The sequence below is a fragment of the Mchenga conophoros genome, linkage group LG7, assembly GCF_057382185.1.
Source record: "Mchenga conophoros isolate Kocher_MC1m ecotype Shallow Benthic linkage group LG7, M_conophoros_male_GT1.1, whole genome shotgun sequence".
Taxonomy (NCBI): domain Eukaryota; kingdom Metazoa; phylum Chordata; class Actinopteri; order Cichliformes; family Cichlidae; genus Mchenga; species Mchenga conophoros.
The window spans coordinates 18,206,596-18,234,119 of record NC_140532.1 but is presented as its reverse complement, the minus strand read 5'-3'; the positions used below and the strand labels follow the sequence as shown (position 1 = coordinate 18,234,119).

The 27,524-nt window shown below is 41.2% G+C and overlaps 2 protein-coding genes across 4 annotated transcripts in view; one reads left to right on the top strand and one right to left on the bottom strand.

Moving 5' to 3' along the window:
- tmem117 (transmembrane protein 117) overlaps positions 1–27,524 on the bottom strand; it is a 46,929-nt gene that overhangs the window by 11,114 nt on the left and 8,291 nt on the right. For both annotated transcript variants that reach the window (XM_085282705.1, XM_085282706.1), the window contains exons 3-4: positions 15,640–15,772; positions 5,005–5,104 (exon numbers count right to left, since the gene is read on the bottom strand). In XM_085282705.1, the coding sequence (XP_085138831.1) occupies positions 5,005–5,104; positions 15,640–15,772 (233 nt within the window). The remainder of the gene's footprint in view (positions 1–5,004; positions 5,105–15,639; positions 15,773–27,524) is intronic.
- LOC146569977 (P2Y purinoceptor 1-like) lies at positions 19,929–23,357 on the top strand. 2 transcript variants are annotated; one of them, XR_014893185.1, is made up of 4 exons: positions 21,144–21,286; positions 21,440–21,523; positions 21,611–21,789; positions 21,876–22,007. XR_014893185.1 is itself a non-coding variant. In XM_085281119.1 (2 exons), exons 1-2 carry the CDS (start codon positions 19,985–19,987, stop codon positions 22,862–22,864), a joined length of 1,035 nt encoding a protein of 344 aa, XP_085137245.1. In that variant the 5' UTR covers positions 19,929–19,984; the 3' UTR covers positions 22,865–23,357. The 2 variants fall into 2 exon arrangements, 1 of the variants encoding a protein (XP_085137245.1); XM_085281119.1 differs by lacking the exons at positions 21,144–21,286; positions 21,440–21,523; positions 21,611–21,789 and adding an exon at positions 19,929–20,030 and having other exon boundaries at positions 21,876–23,357.

The following is a 27,524-nucleotide window of genomic DNA, read 5'->3' as shown; positions in this document are numbered from 1 at the left end:
TACCCTCACACCAACTCTGGATGGTGACCGGAGGAACAAGGTCACGGATAAAAGTGACATAAATTTCCTCTGTAAAATGGCTCAGCTCAGGTTTACAGTGAGAATATCAGAGCAGAATCACTGCTCCTTTGCATCAAAAGGAAGCAGCTGAAGTGGTGTGGGCATCTCATCAGGATCATTCATGAATGCCTCCCTTTGGAGGAGATGCCGGGACAGAACTGTGTGTCTCATCTAGCCTTTGAGTGCCTCTGGGTCCTCTAGGATTAAAATGGCAAACACAATGATGTCAGGATTAAAATACTTAGGCTTCTGCCACTGCAACCCAACTTCTGATAAGCAGAAGAAACTGTCTGAATGGAGTTAGTGAGCAAACTGTCAAAAAAGTTACTGCATCCATCCATCTTCTTCCGCTTATCTGGGTCTGCATCATGGGGGCCTCCGTCTAAGCAAAGAAGCCCACACCTCCCTCTCCACAGCCACCTATTCCAGCTCATCCAGAAGGACACTGGGGCATTCCCAAAGCCAGGTCTACCAGAGGGCAGGCCCATGTTGCTTCTTCAGACTACATCTGGCTGAGCCCTGTCGACTAAGACCGAACCACCAGGTGCTCTAACTGTGCCCCTCCCTAAGGCTGGCTCCGTGGTTGGGCCCTGGTAACCCTGCCCCAGGCAGGGTAGTCATTTCCCATAGGTTCTCTTCAGAGGAGCATGGATAGATACAGCAAATGAAACCCAAGTGTTAATTGAAAATTTCAGAGGAGGATCGTAAAGATTTTTATATTTTTTTGTTGATGAAGGCAGGCTACCTGTTTCCCTAATGATTTGGGCTAACCACCTTCTAGATGTAGCTACATATGTAATGTACTAGAAAGCCATAAAAGTAATATGAATCATTTCAAAGTCAAAGGGAAACTTTGACTATGTCGTCTAAATTTTTGGGTGGTGCATAAATCTCTTATATCTTATTAGTGTTTTTGAAAAATATTTCTTTAGCAATCATAGATGTGTACACGTCAATATGACTCAAAAAGTGTGCTATATAAATGCCAGTCCATTTAGATAATGTTCAAGTGTTGCCATATTACGTGTGCAAACATTCTCAACAAACAATAAGAAACAAAGTATTAGCATTTCTTACTTAAAAGTTTCCATCTAGTGGAAATCATAATCAAACCATCTGGTTTATCAGGACATTTCAATTATACATATGCTAACTACTGTATATGCTAAACAAATAACAATGCTGCATGCTGCTCCAGAGTTACAAACTTACAGTGAAGGACATAATTCTGCCTCCTAAATATACATGTATGCGTGTACATGACTCTGTGCCCATAAATCTATCAGTTATTTGCAGACACTCCTTAACTCAACTCGTCATGTGTATAAAGGATCAATTTGTTCCTTTCCAACCTTTCCACCACCATGGGCAAGAGCAAAGAGCTGTCGAAGGACATCAGGGACAAGACTGTAGACCTGCACGAGGCTGGAATGAGCTACAAGACCATCGGCAAGAGGTTTTGTGAGAAGGTGACAACGGTTGGTTTGATTATTTAGAAATGAAAGATAGTGATTGATGGAACACCATCAATCGCCCTCAGTCTGGAGTTCCATGCAAGATCTTGCATCATGGGGTGAGAATGATCCTTAAAAAGGTGGTGGATCATCTCAAAACCACACAGGAGGAGCTTGTTAATAATCTGAAGGCAGTTAGCGGTTACACAGTCACCAAGAAGACTGTTGCTAACACAACACTGTGATGGATTGACATCTTGCAGTGCCTGAAAGGTCCCCCTGTTCAAGAAGGCACATGTGCAGGCCTGTCTTAAGTTTGCAGAACATTCAAACAATGCAGAGAAGGTTTGGGAGAAAGTCCTATGGTCAGATGAAACCTAATTTGCTCTATCAACTTGACCTGCTGTATTTGGAGAAAGAGAAATGCCAAGTATGACCCAAAGATTACCATCCCCACCATCAAACACAGGGGAGGACCACTATGCTTGGGCTGACTTCATGTCATGTACCATAAAAACTTGGACAAGAACCTCCTTCCCTCAGCCAGAACACTGAGGATGTCAATGTGTCTTCCAGCATGACAATGACCTAAAACATACCACCCGGGCAACAAATGAGACTAAAGAAGAACCACATTAAAGTCACTGAGTGGCCTAACCATTCTCCACTCCTCAATAGAAAATCTATGGAGGGAGATTTGAGTTGCCAAGCAGCAGCCAAGAAACCGAAAGGATTTAGAGAGTTTCTGCAAAGAGGAGTGAGTCTAAATTCCTCCTAAGACGAGAGTCAACCTTGTGACCAACTACAGAAAGTATCTTACTCCTCTGCTGCCAAAAAGGGTTTCTCAACTAAGTACTAAGTCATGGAAGGAATCAAACACTTATTTCACTCAGTGACGAGCAAATCAGTGTGTAACTTTTCTGTAATGGATTTTTTTCCTGGATTTTTGGTTAATATTCTCTCTTAATTAAAATGAAAGCACCATAAAAATTAAAAAAATAATAAGTCTCTAACTGTGCAAACTTACAAATTTGGCAGCTGATTAAATGCTTATTTCCCTAAACTGTATGACATGTTACTCTACAGGTATACAGTTTTGAATACTGAACAGATATAAAGTTGTGAATACTGAATGATTCATACTGAATAGCATTCCATTGTTGATTTACCACTAATGACTATGTGATTACCTTGAAACATACTCGCTTCTTTCAGTATTAATGTTGTGCTTCCAACAGCTAGGGAAATTGTTTTTACGCTGTCATCCTTAATGTCATTAAAAGTCAGTTACGGGAGATCTTCTTTGCACGGCTGCAGAGTTGTGTCAGAAAGCATAGCGTCTAAAGAAATTCTTTATGTGGAGCTGCTGCAGAGGCAAGGTCAATTCGTCAATAAAGCACCTCACTGCAGATAGTGTGTTGGAGAAAGAATGTGAATCAGGGAATCGATGAGATGTTTCTGGCTTTGCACCATTTCAAAAACAGACACTTCCTGTTCACTCAACCAGTAAAGCTATACTGTAAATCTGCTATGCAGAGGAGACACAGAGGTCATCTTCAAAGTGCCTCATTGAATTAATCAAATGTAAAAAAAAACAAAAAAAAACTTGGAGGGATTTTGGAATCAGCACTTCGTCTTGGCCTACCTGTGCCTCCCTGATTCACCTTCTCACTCGCTTCCTCCCCTGGCTCCCTTCTGACCACACTTTTACATTTCCCTTTCCCCTTCACCTCTGTTTCTTACCGACTACCTCCCTCCTCCTCTGCCTCCTTTTCTGTCTCTCCTTCCACCCGCTCTCTTTCTCTGCAGTATGTACTGTAGAATACTAATGTGACCGGTGAGAGAGCTTGTCAAGTTGTCTCAGCTGTGTGGATGCTGGTGTCAAAGCCCGCACTCCTCCCACCACAGGTAGTCCTGTCCTGCTGGAGCTCTCCTCCTCTTTTTATTTTGATAAATGAACAGAGGTAGGTTTCTTCTACAACACACTCTGTCCCTCCCTGTGCACCTATTGTTTCCTCTGACCCTCCTTACATCAGTCGCATGTTCCTCTGAGGGTTTGATAGCAGACTGAACTAGATTAGTGTGGAAAGCTGCATTGTAAGTGTGTGCCTTGATATGGCTGAGAGGATACACCTGACCTAGAAATTAGATTTTGGTACGTGAAGAATGGCTTCATTTGTATCTTGACCTGGTTGTAAACATGATTTATTAAATTATTATGATATGAACACAGCTAAAAGTAACCATGCTTGCAGCCATGCAAGGCTTATCAGATTTAAAAAATTTTTTTTTTTAAACACTCATTGGGTCAAATACTTGGTCATCATTGCTGCTTAGAGGTTGCTGCTGTTAACCTTTTATTCTTAGCTCTGCACCGTCCGTCATTTGTCACAGATTTGTACAAAGTTTTAGGAAGGCTGAGTATTTAGGCTCACAATTTTTTTGTTATATTGACCAAACTTATAGTCTGGGAAGGTCTATCAGATATATGTTACCAGAATTTTGTTTGCCTTCTTCTATGATATGAAAATGATTAAATGTTTCATATCAGATATGAGAGAAAAACATTTCACTTTTATAAAATTATCAAAACCTATAAGCATACTTAGTGGGTTAGTAATTCAGCATAGTGTATTTGAGCAGTGCATGATAGTCTATATTATATTAAATACTTGATGCTCATTGTTGCTGCTCAGCTAATTTATGAAGTTAGGGCTCTTTTTATTCTTAGCTCTGTACCATCAGGCAGTTGTCTCAGATACACTGTGTGGAGTGGATAAAATAAAAAAAACAAATAAAAAAACAAAACAAAACCCAAACAATTATTATTTCTGCAGTTTATGACGCCCACGATACAGGCTAAAGGTCATTAGCTTAAGTACATGCTAATGTGAAATTAAATGCAAGCTAGTTAGCAAGCTAGCTATAAAGAGCAGCTACTCTAATGAAAAAGTTCTAAAATGTTACCAGGAAAACATTTCACAATATAATGCAGATGTTTTCACAAGAATCCCAAGTTTAGCAAGACTGAGTTTTTATTTCACTTTTTTTAATACTGACTTGCTTATGCATTCGTCTATTAGATTTTTACTATTATTTTGCTAACTGTATATTGCACTTTAATGAAGCAGGCTGAACTAAATGGTTTTCTCTTGATTAGATTTTTTTTGTATCAGGTATGAAAAAAAGAGTCATAAAATTATCAAAAAGTATTAGTATTTTAGTTATTCAGCATTTCCAATTATATTTAAACATTTTCTTAAATAAAGCTGCTATTCTTTATTAAACTGTGATCTACTATGCGTTGAAAAAAATAAAGCTTAACACAATTTCATTTAACAAATCATGGTGTTAGCATGAATAAGAGGTTTATTTTCAATCATTTCAGTCATTGTGCTTTTCATAATGCAGGGTTAAAATTTGAAGGTCTGTCTTTCTTTTCATAAAAGCTGACTTATTTAATGTGGACACGGATGAGTTCAAATCTCACCATCCAGGCAGTGACAAAATCTCCCATCCATGTCCCCACAGCAGCAATCTTCATAAAACTCTCATTCCTGATGCCCATGTATTCTGTCACCATGTGAGGCCTGTAAGGAAAGAGAGCACCAGAGTGAAAAGAACATTTAAAAAAAAAAGTAGCATAAGGGTAATAAAGGCAAGCACAAAGGAAGGTGGCAAGAGGACTGACAAAAATGAGCCAAGAGGGGGAAAGAGATAAAATGGTCACTGGGCCTAAGTATCATGATGCTAGCTGTCAGAGTCAATCAATATCAATCTAATGCCGTGAAAACAATGAGTGATGGCTCTACCTTCCATAAAGCCCATAGGATTGTAAACAATTTACACCAGCGCAATGGAATTTATGCAGTATCACTACTTTCATTCGGTCCCGCAGTGTTTGGCAAATTATCCATTTGTCTGGCAAATTTGCCTAGCTGAGTGAGCTCAGTTAACATGTATGGCAGCACAGAAGCAAAACACATACTAGGCCAAGACACGCCATTAGAGAAGCAATCTCACATGCAATAGCATCTGATAAGAAATGACATGCTTTCTTTGGAGTCCTTGTTACACCTTCATTTCTGTACAGTAGGAGAAGATGAGAAGCTTTTGTTCAGTGCTGCAAACCCACCCACCAACCCAACATGCTCGCACACCACATCACTACATTTTCTCCAGGTAATGGCTCAGGGAGGCAGGAAAAGTGGGTCAGTCGCCTCGTATATGGGACTTGCAAGGGAGAGGAGGAGGAGAACAGAGGGGAGCGAGGAGGCCTGTTTGATCTCCTGGCAGGCAGTTGTCTTAGAAACTGAGCAGGTGGGCGCCCATCACCTCCCCCTGCAGCCTCCTCTCACCCCCGACAGGTCACACTCATGAATATAATAGATGGCAGTGGATAGGGCTCTGGCTGTGCTTTCAAGGGGTCGTATTTGAAGTCAATGGTTCAATTTCTCTTTGTTTTCTCCAGTTATTTTCTGGCCACATTAAAACACCAATGAAAATATTTTCTATAGCGCTGAAGCTTCGGAAAAAGAAAAAGAAAATCTAGTAGTTTATTTCAGTGCATGTTTCGCCATAATGCTTCATTTTCATGTTCACTTTGTAAATGAGCTGTTGTCACACAAGTCGAATCAATCGGACAAAAAGCCGCAGAAGGCAAGCCATTCAAGATATTACGGGTAGGAATTAGTTTTAATTAAAGCTAATTGCTCATGCTTTTCATGCTATGGGAGTGCAGATCTAAAGCACAATAAAGGTTCATAGGCAATACAAAGCAATTATGATTAATTGTAGTGCACTAGGGACCCAAATGCCAACCGTTCTTAACTACCTGCTTACTCCAACTATGCATGACATATCCTTCCCTGGAACGAAGCAGCATAAATCATATGTCATCAATGCAGCATGCATTTAACGGATCTGACAGGATTTTATTGACGAAAATGTGCAGCATTGCAGGTGACGTATTGCTTCACTTAAGGCCGCAAATAAAACGGCCTTGATTGGAATGGCGATTTATATCTGCATTAAGTCGGTTAGACATTCAGTGGCTTGGCGCGGCTCCAGTTGCCAAGGAGATCCCATTGGGAGTCATTTACCCGCAGCGAAATTCTAATCGATACTTCTGGAAATGCTGTCTGGCACCACATGGTAGGTTTTAAATCTAAAAAACTACCCTGCTGCCAACCCCTGCCCTTCTCACATATTTAATTGAGCAAATGTTACCCCTGCACTGAAGTAGGTTTTTTTTTTTTTCCTTTTCTTGCAGAGCACCTATGATGAGTTTGGGGACTCTTCGCACTGCATGATCAGAGGCAGAACTCTCTGACTTATTCATGCTGACTGAAAATTTAATGGCCTTTAGAGCCGGATGACCTAATGAGAGAATTCAGTGTAGTGGAACATCAGTACAGTAGCACCATGAATAATCAGCCCTAAAATGGCTCCCGTGGCTTAATCGCAGAGCCAGTTGCAATGTCAGTGCCAGCACGGCCGGCTCAGCCAGCTTTGACCCTCTGAGGAATGTTATCAGGTTTCCCACACTTGTTCAGACATAATATTCAAGGACATTTCAATGCCTTTCTATCAGTCTTGTCCCATCGCATGCAAGAAATTACAATTTTGTGCTACAGAGGTTAAAGACTTACAAAGTTTGAGGAGTTTGGGTGTTACCCCTGTTTGACATTAACCAGACCATTTCAACTGTTGCACTAGTGCTGCCATCTGCAAAATATTTCGTTCCCCCCCTTTGGTGCCAAGAAATCTCACTTTTTTTACTTCTTAAAGTCTCTAGAGATACGTTTCTGGGTTTAGCTGTCACTGTCACTCAAGTTCACATCACATTATTTATGTTCTATTACGTGCTTAGATTTTTACTTACTTTCCTTTAAAATGTTTTTTTTAATAATAATAATAATAATAATAATGGATACTTTATTGATCCCCATGGGGAAATTACTTGTTTTTCTCTGCATTTGACCCATTCACTCAGTGAAGCAGTGGGCAGCCCACTAAGCAGGCACCCGGGGAGCAGTGTGTAGGGACGGTACCTTGCTCAGGGGTACCTCAGGGTAGCCGTTAAGTGGATTCGAACCGCCGACCTTCCGATCATGGGGCGACCACTTTACCTACTGAGCTATCCCTGCCCCACGTCTAATTCAAATCAATTTGATTTATATAGCACCATTTCGTATCAACAAACACATCAAAGTGCTTTCTGTTGTAAGTTAAAGACCCCACAATAGTAGATAAGCAAATTATAAACCACAACAATCACATGACCCCCTATGATCAAAGACTTGGCAACTGTGGGAAGGAAAAACTACCTTTTAACAGGAAGAATCCTCCAGGACAGCGGTCCCCAACCCCCGGACCGGTTGTTGTCATGGTACCGGGCTGCGAGAGCTGAGGCTCGGGTGTGAAATTCATGGTTTTCAGCTTTATTTTTTTTTTAAATCGTTTTTATCGTTAACTTGGTTTCCCTGGGTCTTTTCCCGTTTGTGATGAATAAATCTTCTTTTCTTTGGTACCGGTTCTGGTTTTATTTTGTTGTATTTATCCGGCTGGTCTGTGAAAATATTGGGGTTGGGGACTGCTGCTCCAGGAGATCAAGGCTTTATGGGTTCGGGGTAAGAGCATCAATTTATCATCTTTTGGGTTAAATAATATTGACTTTTGTCAAAGTAATGCTGGCAGCCATATTTTTCTTTGCCATTAGCCTGTGTTAATTTGTTTATTTGCATTTCAATTAAATACTGCTAAGCAAGTATTTAAATATTTTTTACTTTCAGTTCAGATGCTGTGGCCTCATCTAGGGAGTGATAACATCTATAGCAAGTCATAGTGCAGTTTTTTGAATTATATTGTCCAGTTAAAATTTACCAGGGCCTTCGGTTATTTGCCATTTCATTATATTAGCACACGAACATTATTAAAATCATTATGTATCGCCCAAGCCAGAGGTACGTGTTTTCCCAAGATAATGCATCGGAACCTCCTTTTAGAACTGTGGCCACATAAAACCACACGAATGTGCCACGTAACGAGACTCTCAGGAATAGTGTGGCTCTGTGCAGGGGCTTTAAATATGTATACCAATAAAAGTCTTTCCTCTACTGTTATGGCTTTTCCATTTCATCAGCAATCTGCAATGCAGCATTGTGCCCAACCCTCACACTGCGCACCGTCTTCCTTGATATATTTAATTTAAAAAAAAAAAAGGTTTATGATTAAATTTTATTTTAATCAAATATGCCAAGTGAGAGCAGCTATGATGGTTAAGGGTATAAAACAGCATGCTGAGAGAGCTTTCACTACTCTGAGTCATCACATGCCCTCAATTTCTATTAATTTTTTCAATGTCCGCTTGGACGTATACATAAGCCCTCACACTGGCTTTTATAAACTTGTTTTCTCTTTTGGACAGGCAGTGATTTAGTGACTGTAACAACCGAGTGACCTCTTCTGCCCCGTAAAGACTGGACTCCCTCAGAACATTAAATTGCGACCTTGGCTGGCTCCACATTAAAATGCATTGCCCGTCTCCTCCTTCTGCACTACAGTACACAAGGCTGTATTTACAGTATACAACGGTGAGCAGCAGTGGTTACCAGGAAGCATAAAGCTGTCAATATTGACTCTCTTCACTATCACTACACCATCTCCCAAGGCAACTTAAAATCTCAATCTCAATTTGTCACTCACCCATTGTATTAAACTGGCTGAAGATTGAGTCCTATAGTCTTTGCCATTCCCTTGGCTCAAGATTGGGAGTAAATATCAGTGAGCAATATCATAGACAGTATCTGGCTCTTCTACTCATCAGTTTTCTATTAGGACAGAAGAGTCCACAACTAGGTGCATGTGTATTTTACCACCAAATGCATTTACAGGCACTTCAAAGTCTTAACAATAAAACATAAAATTTTTAAACAACACATTTAAACATTTAATGTACATGAGGGACATTTGGTTAAAAGCAAATGACAAAAGGTGCTACAGACTTTACGCAGGGTTCTTTCTTTAACTTCTTTATTTCTCATGTGATGATTTCCCGGTGACATCGACAGCTCTTTGTGGATTTGTCACTAATCCCAAGCCTTTGCCACTAACGTCGACACAAACAAAGTGGCCTTATTCACAGTACCATAACAAATACAAGAGCAGGAATCCCAGTTTATTTTTAAACTTAAGATTTTCAGGCTGATTGCACTGTGCAGTCATAAAGTTGATATTCTGTGTTTGGACAACCTTTTTTTTTGTTCTTCATCAGTGACAATATTTAGATTTTTAAGTTCATAAAGGTTCATAAATCAAAAGTAGATCCATCTTAGTTCAACTTAAGGGCACATCTGAAATCAACAAAGGTAGTGAAAAACATTCAGAAAACCCTGTATAGATGTAAACCTAAAGATTTTGCTTAGTATTGTTTTATTCTGTGTTATGTGTGGCATTTGGAAATGCCAGGGAATGTTTTATGAATTGCTTTTATTGAAAAATTGACCAAAAATGTAATAGCAACACAGCACGTAAAGTTTTATGTTGTTGTTGTTGGGTTTTTTTTGCACCAATCGACCGGCCAGGCAAAAGAATCTGCCAATTTCCAGTATTCCCAGACCATAATGGTGACTGGCCAGTCACTCTCACATATGTCCGATTATGCCCCAGTTCATTTCATGAATGCACAACAGAGCCTGATAATTCAGTGATACAATGGCTTGTTTTAGCTATTTACCAATATATTGGTACTGAAATAAATAAATTAACATTTAAAAAGTAAAGAGCAGACAAGAGAAACACCCTTTTATTGAGTTATGAGTAATGATGTGGCATAGTTTGTTTACCAGAAAGCGACACGTGTTTGGATCACCACAAACAAAGCAACCATCTGATCATGACAGAGTCTGCCAGAGCGTATTGTTTTTGTGACAATAAAACAAGATTATTTTTAAGCAGCGTTGTTATATTATGTCAGTAAGGACTCATAAATACCTAAACATAACAAATGTTAGGGAAATCTATTCAGTGTCACCCTGTTTTGTGGGTCTCGAAGAAAAAAAAACATATCAGCCAATGTCAGATTTTTAAATGACCACATCCATATTAGTCTTGAGTACATAAAAGAAAGGACTTCTTTACGTTAGTAAAGATGTTTTCAATTCTAAAACAACTGACAGAGCCTCAGATATTTGAGCCCTAGTGAGGACTGCCCCCTTGGTGGTGATGGTCCTGACGGTTGTCAACCCACTATTGATCGTGTGAATCGCTATATGACCCAAGGTACGAATAAAGTCGTGATCATTACTGTCACCAGGCCCAAGGTGTGGAACATCTGCAAGACATCCCCCCTGAGCCCCCATCACGTGAGCTATTGAGATCGCCTGAGGCAAGGTGAGAGTGGGGAGTTAAGATACCTGGGAAGGGATCTCAGGACTGCATTGTAGGTGGCTGACAGCTGATGTTGTAAAGCACCACCTCTGTTCAACAATGCTCGTTCGCAGTGGATGCAGATGACCTCTAAGTCTTGATCTGTCTTCTAGGTCCAAAATGAGAACATTGGCATCCTCTAAAAAGAGTCCTTTCTCCTTTAAATGCAAGGGTGCAGCTGAGTCTTGTACCGTTGAGGTGTGGAGTGGCTGTTTCATTCATAATCAGTGGACCTCATGTCTTAGTACAATTTCCTTACCCACCTTTCATTTACGTATATCTACATATTACATTTCTAGATATCTACATATCTAAATCATCTACATATTACAGTACATGTCTGTCTGTACTATAATATAAATAATACAACTATAGTGCCCAGCTGGCACGCACCTCTTTAGAACTGTCTTTATGACGAAGTATGACGACAACCTCAGCCACCGCTGACGCTCCAGGGAAACCGCACGTTAATGTAGTCAGAGAGAAAACGACAGTTTGATATAGCACCCAGACTGTGTTTAGAGATATTCTGAGCAAAGATAAAACAACTCTGAAGGGAAACGCTTTACAATAACTAAACACTTCATAAATACACAGTAATGACTCAGATAGCAACGTGAAACGCGTGTGTAGGAGTGTGAAACAAAACAGGAGGAGCTCTTAGAATGTACATGTAGGTGTAGGTAAAGGCAATCAATCCAAAGATATTCACTGTGATTTGCAAACTGTAAATGAGTTTCAATATTAAGACGTAAGAGTAAAGTATTTTGGACAACCTCTAAAACACTGAGCCATATCGAATATTAATCAGCATGCCGATCTAAGACTAACAAATTGTTATTTTCATCACACTTTAATCTGCCAATTATTTTCCCACTGAACGAAAGGATCTCTAAAAGGCACCAAAAAAAGTGATGATCACATTTTCAATGTTTTTGTGCCTTTGTAACGTCTTTCTGCTTTGATTTTATGCTCCATATATGCCATAAATCCCCAAATCACAAGGAAACAATTCAAATCAATGGTTCCAAATCAACCAGCTCTATAACAACAGCATGAAGTAACAATATAGTGTTAATATTTGCAGGGAAATAAATTCAGAAAGGAGAAAGAAATGAAGCATCTTAACCCTTTTCATAACACGAGTTCAGGAATTATTTTTAAAAAAAAATACTACAAAGTGAGAAAATATAAACCTCTTTCTAGCGCATCATTAAGTATAGGGCAGTTCATTGAACCCGCTGTATCATAGGCAACACAAAGTCCCGCACTGCAAGCAACAGGAGGTATCCGCGTACCAGAACTGTTTATTTAGCCTTTTGTCTGTGGTATTACCCCAGCTTAGTGCCAGACAAGCAAACAGACGGTCGAGGGGGACTTGCATGCATGCGACACAAAGGATCATGGTAAACCAAACAAATAAACTTATAGTGGCGTCTTATCTCACAGTAGTCAAATGTCACATCCAACCCTCTCCGCTCCTCGCTGAAGATATCCGTCCACTGCAAACCTCCCCCTATCCATTGCTCCACAATTCAATTGCTTAGCTTACACCCCCTCCTGCCCCGACAGCCCGGCATTCATCCATCTACCTCTGTGTTGGATAAGGAAGAAAAGAAATATAGATGTCATTTTTCAGCTTTAGCCTCCCCCACCGCCCATCCCACTCTAACTCGGTTTCAGATCTAACTTCCAGGCTTCCCCGCTTTTCTTCCACCTCTGGATACTTTACCTTCCCCCTTCCTCTAAATTAGTCATGATTAATGTGTGCGCCACGCATTGGGCCGTCTTAATTAAATAACACCATCTAATTAGGGACTGATTTCGGCTGGTAATGGTGCCGTAAGATGGCGAATGGGATTGCGCGGCGTGACAGAACATTCATGAAGCCCGTCAAACTCCCTGGGTGGTCACACTCCCCTGGTTTCGCACAAACAGCCCCCCCGCCTCCACCCTCCCCTAATCTGACAGTTACATTAAAATGCAAATAGCCCAGATGTGAGGGGTTCGGTAACAAGTGTAGATTACAGCTCCCAGGGAGCCACGGTGGATGAAGCCTTTTCCTGATGTGACATAAGCCAGGTAACAGGTTGATCGCTGTTGACCTACAAGTGGCTGTTTAAATATTGGCTAACATGCAGTTGGACGTGCAAGATTACACAGTCTGGAAACCTCTTTCAGCTGAGTGATAACAGCACTGATGAATCCATTGTACATGACTAATCATGGCTAAATACTTGTCATCCAAAAAAAAAAAGAAAAAGAAAATATGATATGCCATCTCTTATCAGCGAAGGTTTGGCATCCTGATGGCACAGTTTATCTTTTTATTTATTTATTTTTTCCTTGCAGATTTGTAACTGGATTTAATTAAATCAAGCTCAAGACCAACTGAAAGGTCAAAGAAAATTAAAGCATATTAATGAGCGCAGGGCATGGCCAGCATACAGCATCAGGTCAGCGAGCCAACACCCCTCCACACATACACGCACATACTCAGACACCCAATTCAACGCGCACACACACACACCCCTACTAACTTGAGCGAGGTGCAAGACGTGAACAATATGGGGTGTGTGTGCGTGTGTGAGTGCGGGCCAAACCCCTGTCTGGCCACCAGAAAAGCATCCCCTGCAGTGCAGCAACATGGCAAGATGTCAAAGCTGGAAAACCCCGTGCCTGCTCATAGAGGTAATGATCCCTCACAGGAGCTGCTTCTTTCAGTATAAATAAATAAGGTAAAGCAGCGTTCGTCCTCACAGGAGGGGCAGCTGCAGCCACAAAGGGATATTGTACTTTTCCTCTGGGCTGTGGCAAGAGAGAAAAAACTCCAACGGTCTCGCTGCAGGAGGAGGGAAGCGCTTTGAGGAGTGAAAGGAGGCGATGCAAATAGGGTTTTGGACACAGATCAAAAGACTTAAGTTTCACTGCATCATCAGGGCTGAAGCACTTCTCCCACTGCCCGCCACGCTTCTTCCCTCCCTCCCTCCGTCACCTTTTTTTCGCTCACGTTGCTGCATACATTGCTATTACAGCCCAGAGCCCGGTTTTCTGAGGGAGCGTCCTGGCGGAGTGTGAACATTGCTCTTACATGTCGGTCTTGAACAGAGATGTGAACACTAATGGTTTTTGGCAGGGCCCGGGTCCTCGGTGGACACACTGTTGGAGCCGAAAGAAAACAAGCGAGGGATAGAGGGACAGGAGGGGGGCGGGTGGGAGCAAGTGCAGAAAATAAATAAATTAATAAATAAAAAATGAAAGGAGAAAAAAAAAACTGAGCAGGTGTCTTGGCAGCGGCGGCTTAACTCGCTTTACAACAGCACCATCTGTCTTCACCAGTAGAGCTTTACAGCCCCCCACTAACTGCTGTAACTCTCCACACATCCAAAGCAAACAGGGATGGGTTTTAGTGTAATTGCTTAATTGGCCGTTACAGCTGCCATTTTTACTTATCTATTTATTTTTCATACGTAGACAACTGATGAATTTGATGCATGAACAGATTGTGTAACTTGCACATGTTAAATGTAAATGATAAGTTACGCCTCTGGAAGCGTCTGAACATGTCATTATTTCTCCCCCATCACTATTATCCAGATGTCATTTTAACACTGTTCTAAAATGCAGTGACAGAGTAAAAAACTAAAGCCCCCCCCCTCCTCTATGATTCAAGACTGAAATGTTAAAATAAGGGTCATCTCTGTGACAGATGGACTCGGCAGAACTGCGAGGGGAACTTTTCCCTGAGCAAGCAGCATTCGACATCTCAGCAGACCCCCCTTCCCAGACCTCCTCTGGCCCTTTTGCTAGGCCGTCCACTTCCCGTCTCTCGGCCAGCGAGACACAGAACAAGATGGATGCCGGTGCCACAGTGCCGGCCGGCGTGACAGATGGGCCGATTATACAAACTCATCCCTCTGGCCATAGAAAAACACCACACCTTGCCTATAGCTAATAGCCTTCATCTGCCTGCACCTCATGGATAGCTCAAGCTCCTTGTTAATATGGAAAAGCAGTGCTGTATAGACACACAACAGCCCTGGCCTTCCCTTCGTGACAGCTTGTACCTGAAAAGACAGCTGCCACACTTTCTTTCTTTCTTTTAACAGGCCAAACAGATAAAATGGTAAATCACCTTGCTGCGACCTCGTGTCTGGCTGGCTGGCCCGCTTCAAGGGCGTGTTTTCCTTCATCTAGATGGCCACATTGCAAATGCAATAAACTGATTTCTGTCACGGGCTTGATGTGTGGGTGTGGGAGCTCTGCTATGGTTTCTCAGCAGGAAAGCTGGTGCAGCAGTAACTAAAAACACGAGACCCCAGACTGAGTGACACGGGGGAAAAAAACAAAAACAAACAAACAACATTTTGGTTTTAAGCCAGAGAGATGTCAAGAACACATTAAAAAAATAAATAAATAAAAGTCAAGATCGTGGGAGAATAAGTGCAGGTGCTAAAGGTGATCTTTCAGGATTAACCACCCTCCACTTTGTCTGCCCTCACCTGAGATTTAAAGTCAGGGCTGATTAATCAGACCGGTATCGAGTCTCTATTCAGGCAAGACATTTAGATCAATCACAGCAGCCAAAGGGGAGCATACAATGGCCCTAACAAATGGGAAGCACAGAATGAGGAGGTAAGGAGGGTGGGGGTAGGAAGGAGCAGAGAGAGAGAAAGAGAGAGATTGAACGTCTTACTTCATGCTCCCAGCCATCAGCAGGAAAAGGTTGTAGATGTGTGAGAAGATGAAGAGGAAGAGGATGGTGCTGAAGAACATGGTCATCCAGGAGCCATGATCCTCGCGGAACATTTTCAGGCGCAGGTATCGACCTAAAGGGAGCACGACAAGGACACTGCCGTCAGTGGCGCTTCAAACAGCATGTCAACCCGCTAACACGTATGGCCGCGAAAATGGGGATAAAAGTAAATTAATTAGTCGGAGATCAATAATGTCCTCCACAGCCAGACACGTGCCCTTTACACAGTGGAATTAAGATTAAAGACCAGTTAGAGGCGTCACTTCTAGCGCCCTGAAGTAAGGGCCTTTTCCTGCCCGGTTTCAGGATGTCGTTATATCTGCTGACGATGCCAGCGATGGATGTCTGCTTGTGTTTCATGACGCTTACAGTTTAGAGAAATTATTCAGACATTTGTGACCCGTGGTGTTTTGTTTTAAATACAGTCCTGGCTTTGAATCAAATTATGGTAAAATACCTTTCTGGCAGAGTATAAGATTGATTCAGATACGCAGCCTTCTGCACAGAACACATAATCAAAGAAAGCTGGTGGCAGGACTCAACACAACTCTGAAGGTTATTTTGTACACTAGTAAAACTACAGCTATTTTGGCTTTTGTAATATGACTCCTGTTTAATATATTTACACCTTAAAGTCACACTTGGTGGTTAGAGTGGGATGAAAAGGCATTTATTTTGTAAGTAAGATGATGGGAAAATAGCAATTGTGAAGCAAAGACACGCATAACTTAACTGCACAACACCTGTCAAAGTCCTCGAACTACAACCCAAAAGTGCTCACACAACAGAAGCAATCTGTTTTGCACATTTAGTGTGCTTCTTCCTACCACCTGGGTCAAATCGACTCTTTAACTAAATAGATGACACTTAAATATACTAGGAGATTCCCAAAAGATTTTACATTGCAGATTTATAAAATCGGAATAATCACAGAAGAAATTCATGAAAAGGATCATTTTGTTTGACTCTTGACGATCTCAACGAAGGTATTAGCAGGCTAGCTCGGGAGAGCGTGTCATCTTCTAATCGCAGCGCTGATGGCTTGAAGTGTCCTTGGAGAACGACACCTTACAAGGTGGCTTGCTGCCTTTAGCGTCTGAGTGAGAATGGAATAGATGAGTGAGAGGCCAATTACAAAGCACTTTGGATAAAAGTGCTAGGAAAATGCAAGCAATTTTGTTTTTGGCAGCTCTGCTTGAAATATCCATATAAATATTAGCTAATAGAGAGGACATACCTCCATGCCATTGCAATTAGCAGTATTGAAAATCTGATTTTCAATAATCAATTCCAACTGAAATGTGCTCATTAAGGGCTTTTTCCTGGCTCAGAATGGACAGGTTGGAGAGGGGGGGGCGGTGACTGAGCACGAAAACACAATTAATCCCCACAAAGTCAAATACATCAGTGTGTGTTGCCTTATTTGACAGAAAAGTAAACATATCCTGTTACTTCTGTCCCTTTCACTTACAATGCAAGTAAAATAAACCCAGTTAACAAATAACTGTATTACGATGCAGGTGATGTGAGAGATCCGTGAAGAATGTCTTTATTAAAAAAAAAAAACTAAACAAAACACAGTTTAGCACACTGACTGAACATTGATTTTCTGTTACAAACAGTTAGACCACAGGCATATAAAACATGGATCCAGCTTTCAGGTCAATGCAAAAGTGCCTTACATCTGCACTTCATCTGCAGGCCATTAGATGGCGATACCTGTGGTTGCAAAAAGACTTGCAGTCCTATACAAGCCTCTGAGGAAACAGCTTTCTGACTTGAACTCTGTAAACACTTTTATAATGAGTTCAGTGCTCAGTCACTAGTTTTTGGGTTACGCTGAATAAAAAATTAAGTCTATTTTATAAATCTGTCCCTGCTATGTTTCAAAGTGGAGGATTATCACTGGTGTGAAACCATCCTCTAAAAGCTAACAACTTGTGATTGTCATTAGCAAGTCACAAGCCACAAACCAACGATTGAGGTTTTCAATGTCAGACCTGCTCACATCCCATCACATAGATCTTTTTTGCAACCTAGATGGCGACAGGACACGCTTCCTGGATTTAAAAAATGGGACTTCAGAAACCAATGGGTGGCGTCACAGCAGCTGTGTCCATCTTTTACAGGGAGCCAAGTTGTGACATACCGATGACATTACTAGACCGTCATCTGATTAACTTTCTGAGCTCCACCCAAAGTTGCAGGAGCTCTTATACAACCAAACTAAGTAGCAGCTGCCATCACGAGGAAGCTGAATTAAATATTTAAAAAATTGTGAAGTGCCCCTTTAAATTAAACAGCAATTCCAAGAAAACTTCAAAGCATCTGACAGTCAGTGTCCCCAACCATCAGCTGCTTCAAGGTAACTCTGCTGAGTCTTAATTAAGGAATCCTGGATGAGTAAGCTTGGCTATAGTAGTCCATTTCCACTGTTTATAACAGTATGTGCACACACACACACACACACACACACACACACACACACACACACACACACACACACACACACAGTCTCTGCTTCATCTCTGTGAGCTGTGATCCAGTGCCAGAAGCGGCCATCTTCCCAGGAACAACTCTTTGTTTTCCTCTCCTCGAGCTCAGTCAGCGTCCCTTTGAGTTACAGCTCCCCGAAGAGCTCATTGTGTTTGTGTTCACAAGCGCGCACACACAAACACAGCCAGAGAGAGACAGCAAAGCAGAATGCTCCATTTATTTTCCCATTACAGCCTGGCTGGTTTACTCTTGAATAGTTTTACATGCTGTTCGATCTCTGCTTGCTCACTGTCAGTTTTTTCTACTGTGCGTATAAAAAAACCCCCAAGAGGTTGACATTCCTAAGGAGTGGAAGGGGCGCTGAGATAAGGAGAGAAAGAAAAAAAGTGAGGTTATAATGAATGAAAATCCTGCAGAAAATGAATTATTTATATTATATATATATATATATATATATATATATATATATATATAATAAAATTATCTTGCTGGATTAGTGAAAGCTTTGATTATTGATTGCAAGTACTGCAGAGAATAGAAAGCTGAAAGTTCTCCTGATAACATTATTCCTCCTCAATTTTTGAGGGGTGTGAGGGAGCGGTTGAAGCAAAAGCAAAGTGGCCTGGTGTGAGGCCACACCATACATCTTTTTGTCTGTGGTATTTCAGGGCTCAGCACAGTTGCATAATTGAATTGACTTGCATGGGTGAACTTAATTGCCTCCGGTGCCACTGAGTCCTCGCTTAGATGTAGATGCACAGTGCGCATCGGCACATCTGACTTTTAAAGCAGCGCGCTGAGCCATCGAACACGGGGTCCTCTCATTGCCTGTATGGGCAGGATTGAACTCGGGGGTGATTCAAGGCTATTCAGCCAAGCCTTTTGAGTCACTGCAACTCCCCACCGTGGAGGATCCCGATAAGGCGTGATTCATGAGCAATGTCTACTGCAAGGCTCGGCCCGGCTGGGGACAACAACAACAACACCACACATTGACAAGAAAGCCACACACATAAACACAAAATTAACTAAAGAAAAAAAGATAGACAGAGAGAAACGGGGACACTTTGCATGTCTGTAAATCACAGTGCAAACACACAGACATTACATTCTGATCCCCGTTACGTTTATAGTGTCGTTCTTCTGAAACTGTTACTAAAGTGCCCAAATTCCCTCAAGTCGTTTCTATCTAAATCAATGATGCAGCTCTGTCTCCATCTACTGGCGACGATTTGACACTGCACATAACCGTCTTCATAGCACGTTTACCAAGGTAAAAAATAAAGCGTAAAATATGGCAGAATCTTTGGGACATAAAACATTACACCAGTATTTTGTGCTTTATTTTTCATTACAAATAGGCGGCATCATCTACTATTAGCCATCATCTGACAGTTTCCTTCCTAAGTCATTTCTATTAAATGCTAAATCTGTGTCTGCAGGGTCCTCTCTGTCTTTATGGTCTCCAGTCTCCACCTCTATTTGATATTTCGGGGAAGTGCTCGGGTTACAAAATCATAATCCACTCACAGGTCACACAGACAGTAAACACTAACAGAAGTCAGCAATCAATCATCCACTGGCACACGTGGACAAGCAATTACGCCTGATATTTAAACAGTACTTCTGTTTAATCCTCTTTTTGTTGTGTTGTGCGGATGTACAGATACACAGACACACACACACACAGCACAGATAAAGCAGCAGCGCACCGATAGCTCCAGTCACATGGGAAACAAACAATTGGTGGTGAAGCATTGAAGCCAGCTTGAGATGTGATCCCTCCATCATGACACAGCTCTTAAAAAGGGACAGTACAGCACCAAGTAAAGAAGGTAAGATCAAATCTCAACTTCAAATACTTTCATTAGTTAGTTTATTGTAAATGAACCTATAAAACTTAACATTAAGCTTCTGAGTGAAAAGTAGTTGTTGACATAATTAGTAAATGGTAAATGGAGCAGTACTTATATAGTGCCCTGCAATTTAATCCAAGCACTCAGGAGCAAAAGAAGATTCCCAGTTTGATTCTGGAAGGAGAAACAAATTCTTTTTTTTTTTTGGTTTTTCAAATTAAACATGCAAAGCTTCCTGCTGTGGAAACAATTTATTACTTACATGTACAGTATACCAGTGTGACGAATGTTTCACTGTCATTTACGCATTTTAAATAACCAAAGCAGACATTTTTCTGTTCTCCCTTTCAGAGGGTGCTAAGATGTGAATTATTAAAGGTCTGCTCACCTGAGCAAAATGAATGTTTGATCTCTGATTAAGTGCAAACATCGGCCGACATGGTGGAGGGAACAGATCAACAGTCCCCTCAGGTTTCATTGCTCACAGCAGACAATCAAGCACTCACTTCCTGGACACACTGGTGATGCTCAGAGATTATAGAGACAGTAGTGTAAATACAGAGAGCCCTGAGAGAGAGTGGGGAAACATCTTACTTTAAGTACTCAGCAGAGTCAGTGAAACAAATGAAAACATCTGACTTGGGGGGAAAAAAAAACTATTGAATACAAAAATGCAGTATTTTGAATGCAGTCTTAAAATACAGAATAAGAATGACATAAAACATTAAAGTGTGTCCGTGTAAATATAGTGCTAGAATGAGGCAAGAGGGGCAACACCATTTCTTGACCATTAACATCGATTTCAAAGGCTACAAGATTTCAAGAACCCCACTGCTGTACCTGGAAAACCACAATTTTACATTTGTGAACACACAAAATGCGATTTCTTGAGATGAGATTCAGTTTGATGCAAAAACACACTGTAGAATAGAGACGGATATTAATAATAACTCATTTTTAAATGCAAAGTGGTCTATAAACAGGGGTGCACATAAGTGGTCCGCAGGCGCGCCTGCGCTGTCAAGATAAAAGACGTGCACCAGATAAGAAGTTGCAACGCGCGTTTGCGTACATAAGATTTTCTGGAGGAGGACAAACATTTGTTTAGAACTCTTAAAGATGTCGAAGAAGCTCCTTTAAGCAATTACTTTGGTGTTCCTCCACCTCCAAAGAGATGTCAGAAGGAGTCCGAACCGCAAAAGAAGCGCGTATTCTCGGAAAAGTGGTTGCAGGAGGTGAGCTGGCTTCAAACCAATGATGAACGCACAGAGATGTGGTGCAGAATATGCCGTAAAAATCCCACTCTAGCGGACAAAAACAGTGCCTTTTATATGTACGCAAGCGCGCGTTGCAACTTCTTATCTGGTGCGCGTCTTTTATTTTGACAGCGAATGCGGACCTGCGGACCACTTATCTGCACCCCGTCTATAAACACATAGAGAGTGAAAAGAAGTAAAGAAGAGTGCATCATGGTAAGACCCAAACAGCCTATTGCAATGCAAAATTAAAATATGGTATCTTGTTAATTAATCAACTTTTTTCCTATAACACAAATGCAGGCTTATCAGACTTTGGTTGGATCTAGTTTCACATCAAACAGATGTGTGAGCTGTCTCCAATTTGTCACCAACTTCTCAGCAATAGAGCAAATTACTCTTCAAATGTCCAAACATTCATATGACAGACAAAGCAGCTCTAAGGCTACGTTCGGTAAATTAGACATCCAACTATCCTCATGGTAATGTTGACCACTCACATTAGTTTAAGCCAACCTTTCAAAACTACTGTAGTAAAAACTAACAACTTCCTGTCCTTAAATCCCAGACGAGCTTCTCGTGTTCCTGAACCAGTCAACAGAATTCTGCAACCATTTTGAGGACAGCTATTGGTATTGCTACATCGTGCTGGTGCTCTTTGCTTTCACTGTTCCGGTGGGACTGCTGGGAAACCTAGTAGTGCTCATCAACCACACCTGCTTTAGGAAAACCTCAAGCTCCAGCAACATTTTCCTGCTTAACCTGACTCTGTGTGACTCGGGGTGGATCCTCACACTGCCCTTCTCCCTCTACATTACCTTGAGGAGGCCCCACATCACAAACATACAGATCTTCTGTCAGTTCAAGAAGTCCTTCTTCAACATCAACATATATGGCAGCATCCTCTTCCTGACTCTAATCAGTTTCGACCGCTTCGTTGGCACAGTGCACCCGATCAGTTCTCTTCGTTGGTGGAATGCGGGTAAAGCCAAACTGTGCTCCTTCTGCGTGTGGGTGCTGGTCGTCCTTAGCTCCATTCCTGACTTATTTCTAACTTTTTCTATTCAGCCCACAGAAAATGTCACTGTGTGTGTGGACCAGATCCAGGATCCTTTTTACTATGTCAGAACAGCCATCATTATCAGAACAACAATAGGCTTCCTGCTGCCGTTCACTGTCATGCTTGCTTTTTACACCATGACGGTTCGAGTTTTGAGGCGTCTCCCAAGAGGTCAAAGCAACCGAGCGAGAGGAAAGCCCCTGCATCTCCTTACTGCCGCCATACTCGTCTTTGTGGTCTCCTTTCTGCCCTACCACACTATGGCCACCACCATGGTATTCATGAGGATTTCTAACCTGGTGACCCCCTCCAACACCAATGTACTCTATGCTTGCTATGAGTTTTCTGAAGCCATGTGCAGTGTAAGCAGCTGCCTGGACCCAGTGCTGTATATTCTGGCAGGTGAACAATTCCAGAGGAAGTTCCTGGCATGGAAAAGAGGCCAATACAGGAGGTTCTGCTGCAGAGCCAGCAGGAGGATTGGGGTAATTGAGTGATTTGCTGGAGACAGTTTATGGCTAGTTACCTTAACTTGCCTTGGTTCAAATAAGGTCCTGGCATGGTACTAGGATAATGTTGGCGCTATGCATTCCTTTGCAGACCCAGTCATTTAGAGCCAGTGGCAAAAATATATAGAACAACCTTAGTGGCAATTATGGCCTAATGGCCCCCAGAGGATACAAAGCATAACAACCAGGTCTGTAGTATAGTAGCACTAAGTGTTAAAAACAATGTATAGTCAACACACTATCTCCAGTTCAAACAATCAGCATTTTACCATAAGCGCCTCCACAAATGGACAAAAGTGCTAGAGCAAGAATCCAGCTTCCCTGTTGCTACAGTGCCAGTGGCAGATATGATATAATAGTATAATTATCCTGGCCTGTCTGCTACTGAATCTACTGTGTAAGAGGAATGAAAAAGTATAGTGCTGTGACTGACCATCTGGGATCAATGCAACAACACAGCAAGATTGCATTATTGTCTATTCTATATTACATAAACATTTGGTTAAGATGAAAATAAATCAGATTAATCAATAAATCTTCTGTGGTCTTATCCTTGTTTGTGCATTGAAGCTGTGCCTATTAAAATCTGTGCACAGCTAACGTCACACTCACTGATAACACAAGCTTGAGTTTTGCTTATATAATGTATGAGAGTCATACAGGTGACAAATTATTTTCCAAAGACCTGAATAAAAGGTTCTTTAAGTACCTCATCCTCCAAGACCGTTGGCAAATAATAGCACAATCTATTTTGTGTCCACAGAATTTCTTAATATTACTAGTGTGCCAAGTCTAAATCACTGGCTTAAGGATATTATACCACGACCAAGTCTTTCAATTTTCCTTTACTTTAAGCAGATTTTATTTGTTGCTTTACATCAAAGTATTTCAGTTTCCTTGTTTTGGTGGCAGTGAGTCTTTTACTCATAACAAATTCACCAATGTGGAAGTTTTCCACATTGGTGAATTTGGCCACAACTTCCCTGTTGGCAACACGGAATGCCACAAACACAACAACCAGCTGATCCGAGCAGAGGTGGGCAGAGTGTAAACAGGTAATCCACGACTTGCTGTGACAATAAAACAAGATTATTTTTAAACTGCATTGTCATATTACATTATGATAGTAAGAACTCTGTAACTGCGCATAACAAAAAATACCGAAATCTGTTTATGTTTCGTGAAAAGAAAAATTATATATACATCGGCCAAATATTGGTATCAATCTTAAAAATCCAGTCTCCGTTAATCTTTTTTCTGTACGTTCACATCTCAAAGCACAAATTAGTGTCTGTGAGTCCACACTGCATAGTACACTACTAATTTAAAACATCAGACCAGTCAAGTTCGAAGACCTTAAATGTCTGCTTATCAGAACTTTACTCATTTTTGAATGGATGTTTAGCCTGCTATGCTTTTCATAGCATGACAATCACGTGAATTGTGTTATTTATCAAATGTTCACCCCACACTGACTATCAGAGTCTATTAAAGAGGAGCATCAAAGCTGATCTGACAGCTTGTGGTTGCCAAACACACTCTATGTCACCCGACCCTTAAGATTTTAACAATCCCTATATGACGTTCAGGTTCTGACTTCAGCCTGTATCAAAACAGAAAGGCTCAGGTAAATTAAATATAATCCTGTTAGACGCTTGTTATTCGTTAGTTATGGTGCCCGTACCTGTTCAAATATTTTGACTGTATTGCAGAGAAGTGGATGCTACCATGGAAAATGTGATCATCATCAACAATGTACCATCCATACTGATACCTGAACTACACAATGCACAGTCTTTGTATTGCAAACATTGCTCTGTATTCAAGTCATCTATTCATACACATTATACTGTAAACTGTGAGGGTTTGCATATAATGCATATGCACTTTCATCTATTTTAGGTTTCAGTATGCAGCACTATTGCATCTTGTTTTGATTCCAAACCTCAGAACAATCCTGCCCCCTTAGGGATCTAAGAGTAAAAAAACAGAACACAAAAAACAACAACAAAAAAACAGAACAGAAACCCTGAGTTTCCTCTCTATCTGCAGTTGAGCATGTGAACAGGACCAAACCCATTCATCACATTGCTTATTTGCCAAGCTGTGGCAACACTGTGAGGCAGGGTGGGGGGGTGGGGGGTGTTTGTTGAAGCAGCTACGGCTACTAATGTCCCCAGAGCTGAGCACCTCTGTAACTAAGCATATGGATAATAAATCAGAGGTGGGAAAGTGACAAAAGAACTCCCTCCACTGGGAGACTGCAGAAAATAGAGCCGAGACATAGAGAGCTGGCAACTAGGCCAGTGTACCACTGTACCTGTTCCAGTAAGCAGTGTGGAAGTCTAGTTTTGTTATTTATGGCTTGGCTCTGAAGTCATACATTTCAGGTAAATAAGCAATTTCCTCTTGGCTGGTTTCCTTTGTTTGCTTGCTCTTTGTGTCTTTGTCTCCCTCTGCTGTTCAATTACTTGTCAGTTTTTGATTTTTTAATTCTTGATGTGTAGTTTCATGTGATATTCCAGATAATTTTTGAGGTTTGTATATCAACACAAGATAAAAGGCAAATTTCCCTTCACAACCAACAAAAAGGTTATGTTATTATCTCATAAAGGAAAGGTACGCTTCCAAATACGATTTCCTTTTCTCCACTACGCCTGCTGCTTGTCATGTAGTAGGAGGTGCAAGAGCCAGAATCCTGGGGAAATAACTTGTGTTACGTTTTTAGCTGACACACGCTTAGCTATGTCCAAGAGCTAGGAAAACACTAACTGAATTTCTCATGAAAATGGTGAGACTGAACCAAAGCAATGATTCTAAAAAACATTCCGTAGAGAGGTGCTGATGGTGATCAAGCTTTAAAACCTGTGTGCATTTAACCTTTCCTGGAGCCTAAGGTAGCACATTTATTTTTGTTCACACCTAAATTTACAATGACAGGGAAGTCAGGGAAACTGACTGCAACAAAAATTCACTTCAACAATTCATTATTTCGGAAAGACTTCCTGCTCACGACTGTAGCACATCATCTAAGAGACAAATGCACGGGCAATAAAATATCGCATAGCTACATACATATAAATATAACACACAGAGCCTCCTATCCTGCCACCCACACATTGACTCCTACACAGACTCAGTTCACTTTGACCTGCGGCCACATAATGCTGTACATAAGCCATGTCAGCCTTTGCTTGCCACAGTAATAACTCATGACAGAACCCAGATGGCATCCTGCAGGCTACAATCATCAAGACTAGAGAAAAGGGGATGAGAGGCACTCCAGCAACAGAGCAGCCAACAACACATCTCACAGTTTCTCTCTCTCTCTCTCACACACACACACACACACACACACACACACACACACACACACACACACACACACACACACACACACACACACACACACACACACACACAGATGTCTGTGACCATAGGAGGACAACTCTCACATTACTTACTATTTTTTAAGAGCTAATCACAATATCTGGAGCCTTAAATGACTCATTCAGGTGGATAAGAGAAGTCATAGCTTGACTGAATGTAAGTGTCTGTAATAACATGCAAAGTAGGATCTAATCCAGTTAGGACAGTGCTCCACATGAATTAACATTACCCTTCACTTTGCCTTTTGGAATTCACAAAGCCTCAGAGAGAAATAGGTGAATATTTTATGCTAATATGGTCACTGAGGCAGCATTAAAGAGATGGGCAGTGTCATTTTCTGCAAAGTCAAAATTGACAAAATAGACGGCTGCATTTATACTAACCTAAACTAAATGTTAAATTTTAGCTGTACTTTTTAAAAACAATCTTCCTTCTTCACATTATTTCACCTGTAACACACTTATTAGAGCCCGACTGACAGGCTAATATTAGCAATTTAGCCATATATCGGTATCGGCATTTATAATAGCTATACCCATATAGTTACGTGGCTTTGCGTGACTGAGACTTGGAACACTGGGTCTGGCTCTAACAATTATTTCATTAGGAACTCATTGACATGAAACCCAGAGAACCCAGTATGACCCAAGATTTCATACAAATGTGTAATGACAGCCAGTCTTGCCTTGAATGACCAGAAGTCATTGGCTAGCACCCACTCGATTAGAGAGCAAACATAGCCTTGAGAGGCTGAATGGAGCAGGATAGGTTGTTCCTTGAGCCTCAAATGTCAACTTAAAAATCACACAAGTCACTCATCAAAGAGCGTTTATTCACTGTGGAAACACTGCAGTGCACCCATGCCTAACCCGTATAGCAACACGAATGAAAACTAGTTCAAATAAAGTGTTATGCAGCAACTGGATTAAAAACTGTAAGTTTCTGAGAGGGGACATAATATATATATTGTGACAAATACCGCACAAAAAGAGGAAGGCTGTGGGTGCAATTCACAGCAAAACATTTTCTAGGCCATGATAAATTATAAATGATGCAGGGGATGTGTCACCTTTCAAAACCGATGTCAGCTTCCAGGCCTGAGACACATTTCTATAAAGTTAGGCATGTAACTGCAAACAGTGTCAGAACTTTAGCTCTGGTTCAAGGGAACAAGAAGACACCCTCTTCTAAATGTGGATACAGGAAAAAACAAAAAAAACTTTCAGTCTGCCACTCCAAAGTGCTTTTTTTTTTAAAG

Coding starts and splice junctions, on each gene's coding strand:
- LOC146569977 (XM_085281119.1), top strand. CDS start 19,985: ATGACACAGCTCTTAAAAAGGGACAGTACAGCACCAAGTAAAGAAG. Junction 20,031..21,875: donor TACAGCACCAAGTAAAGAAG/GTAAGATCAAAT, acceptor CTTAAATCCCAG/ACGAGCTTCTCGTGTTCCTG.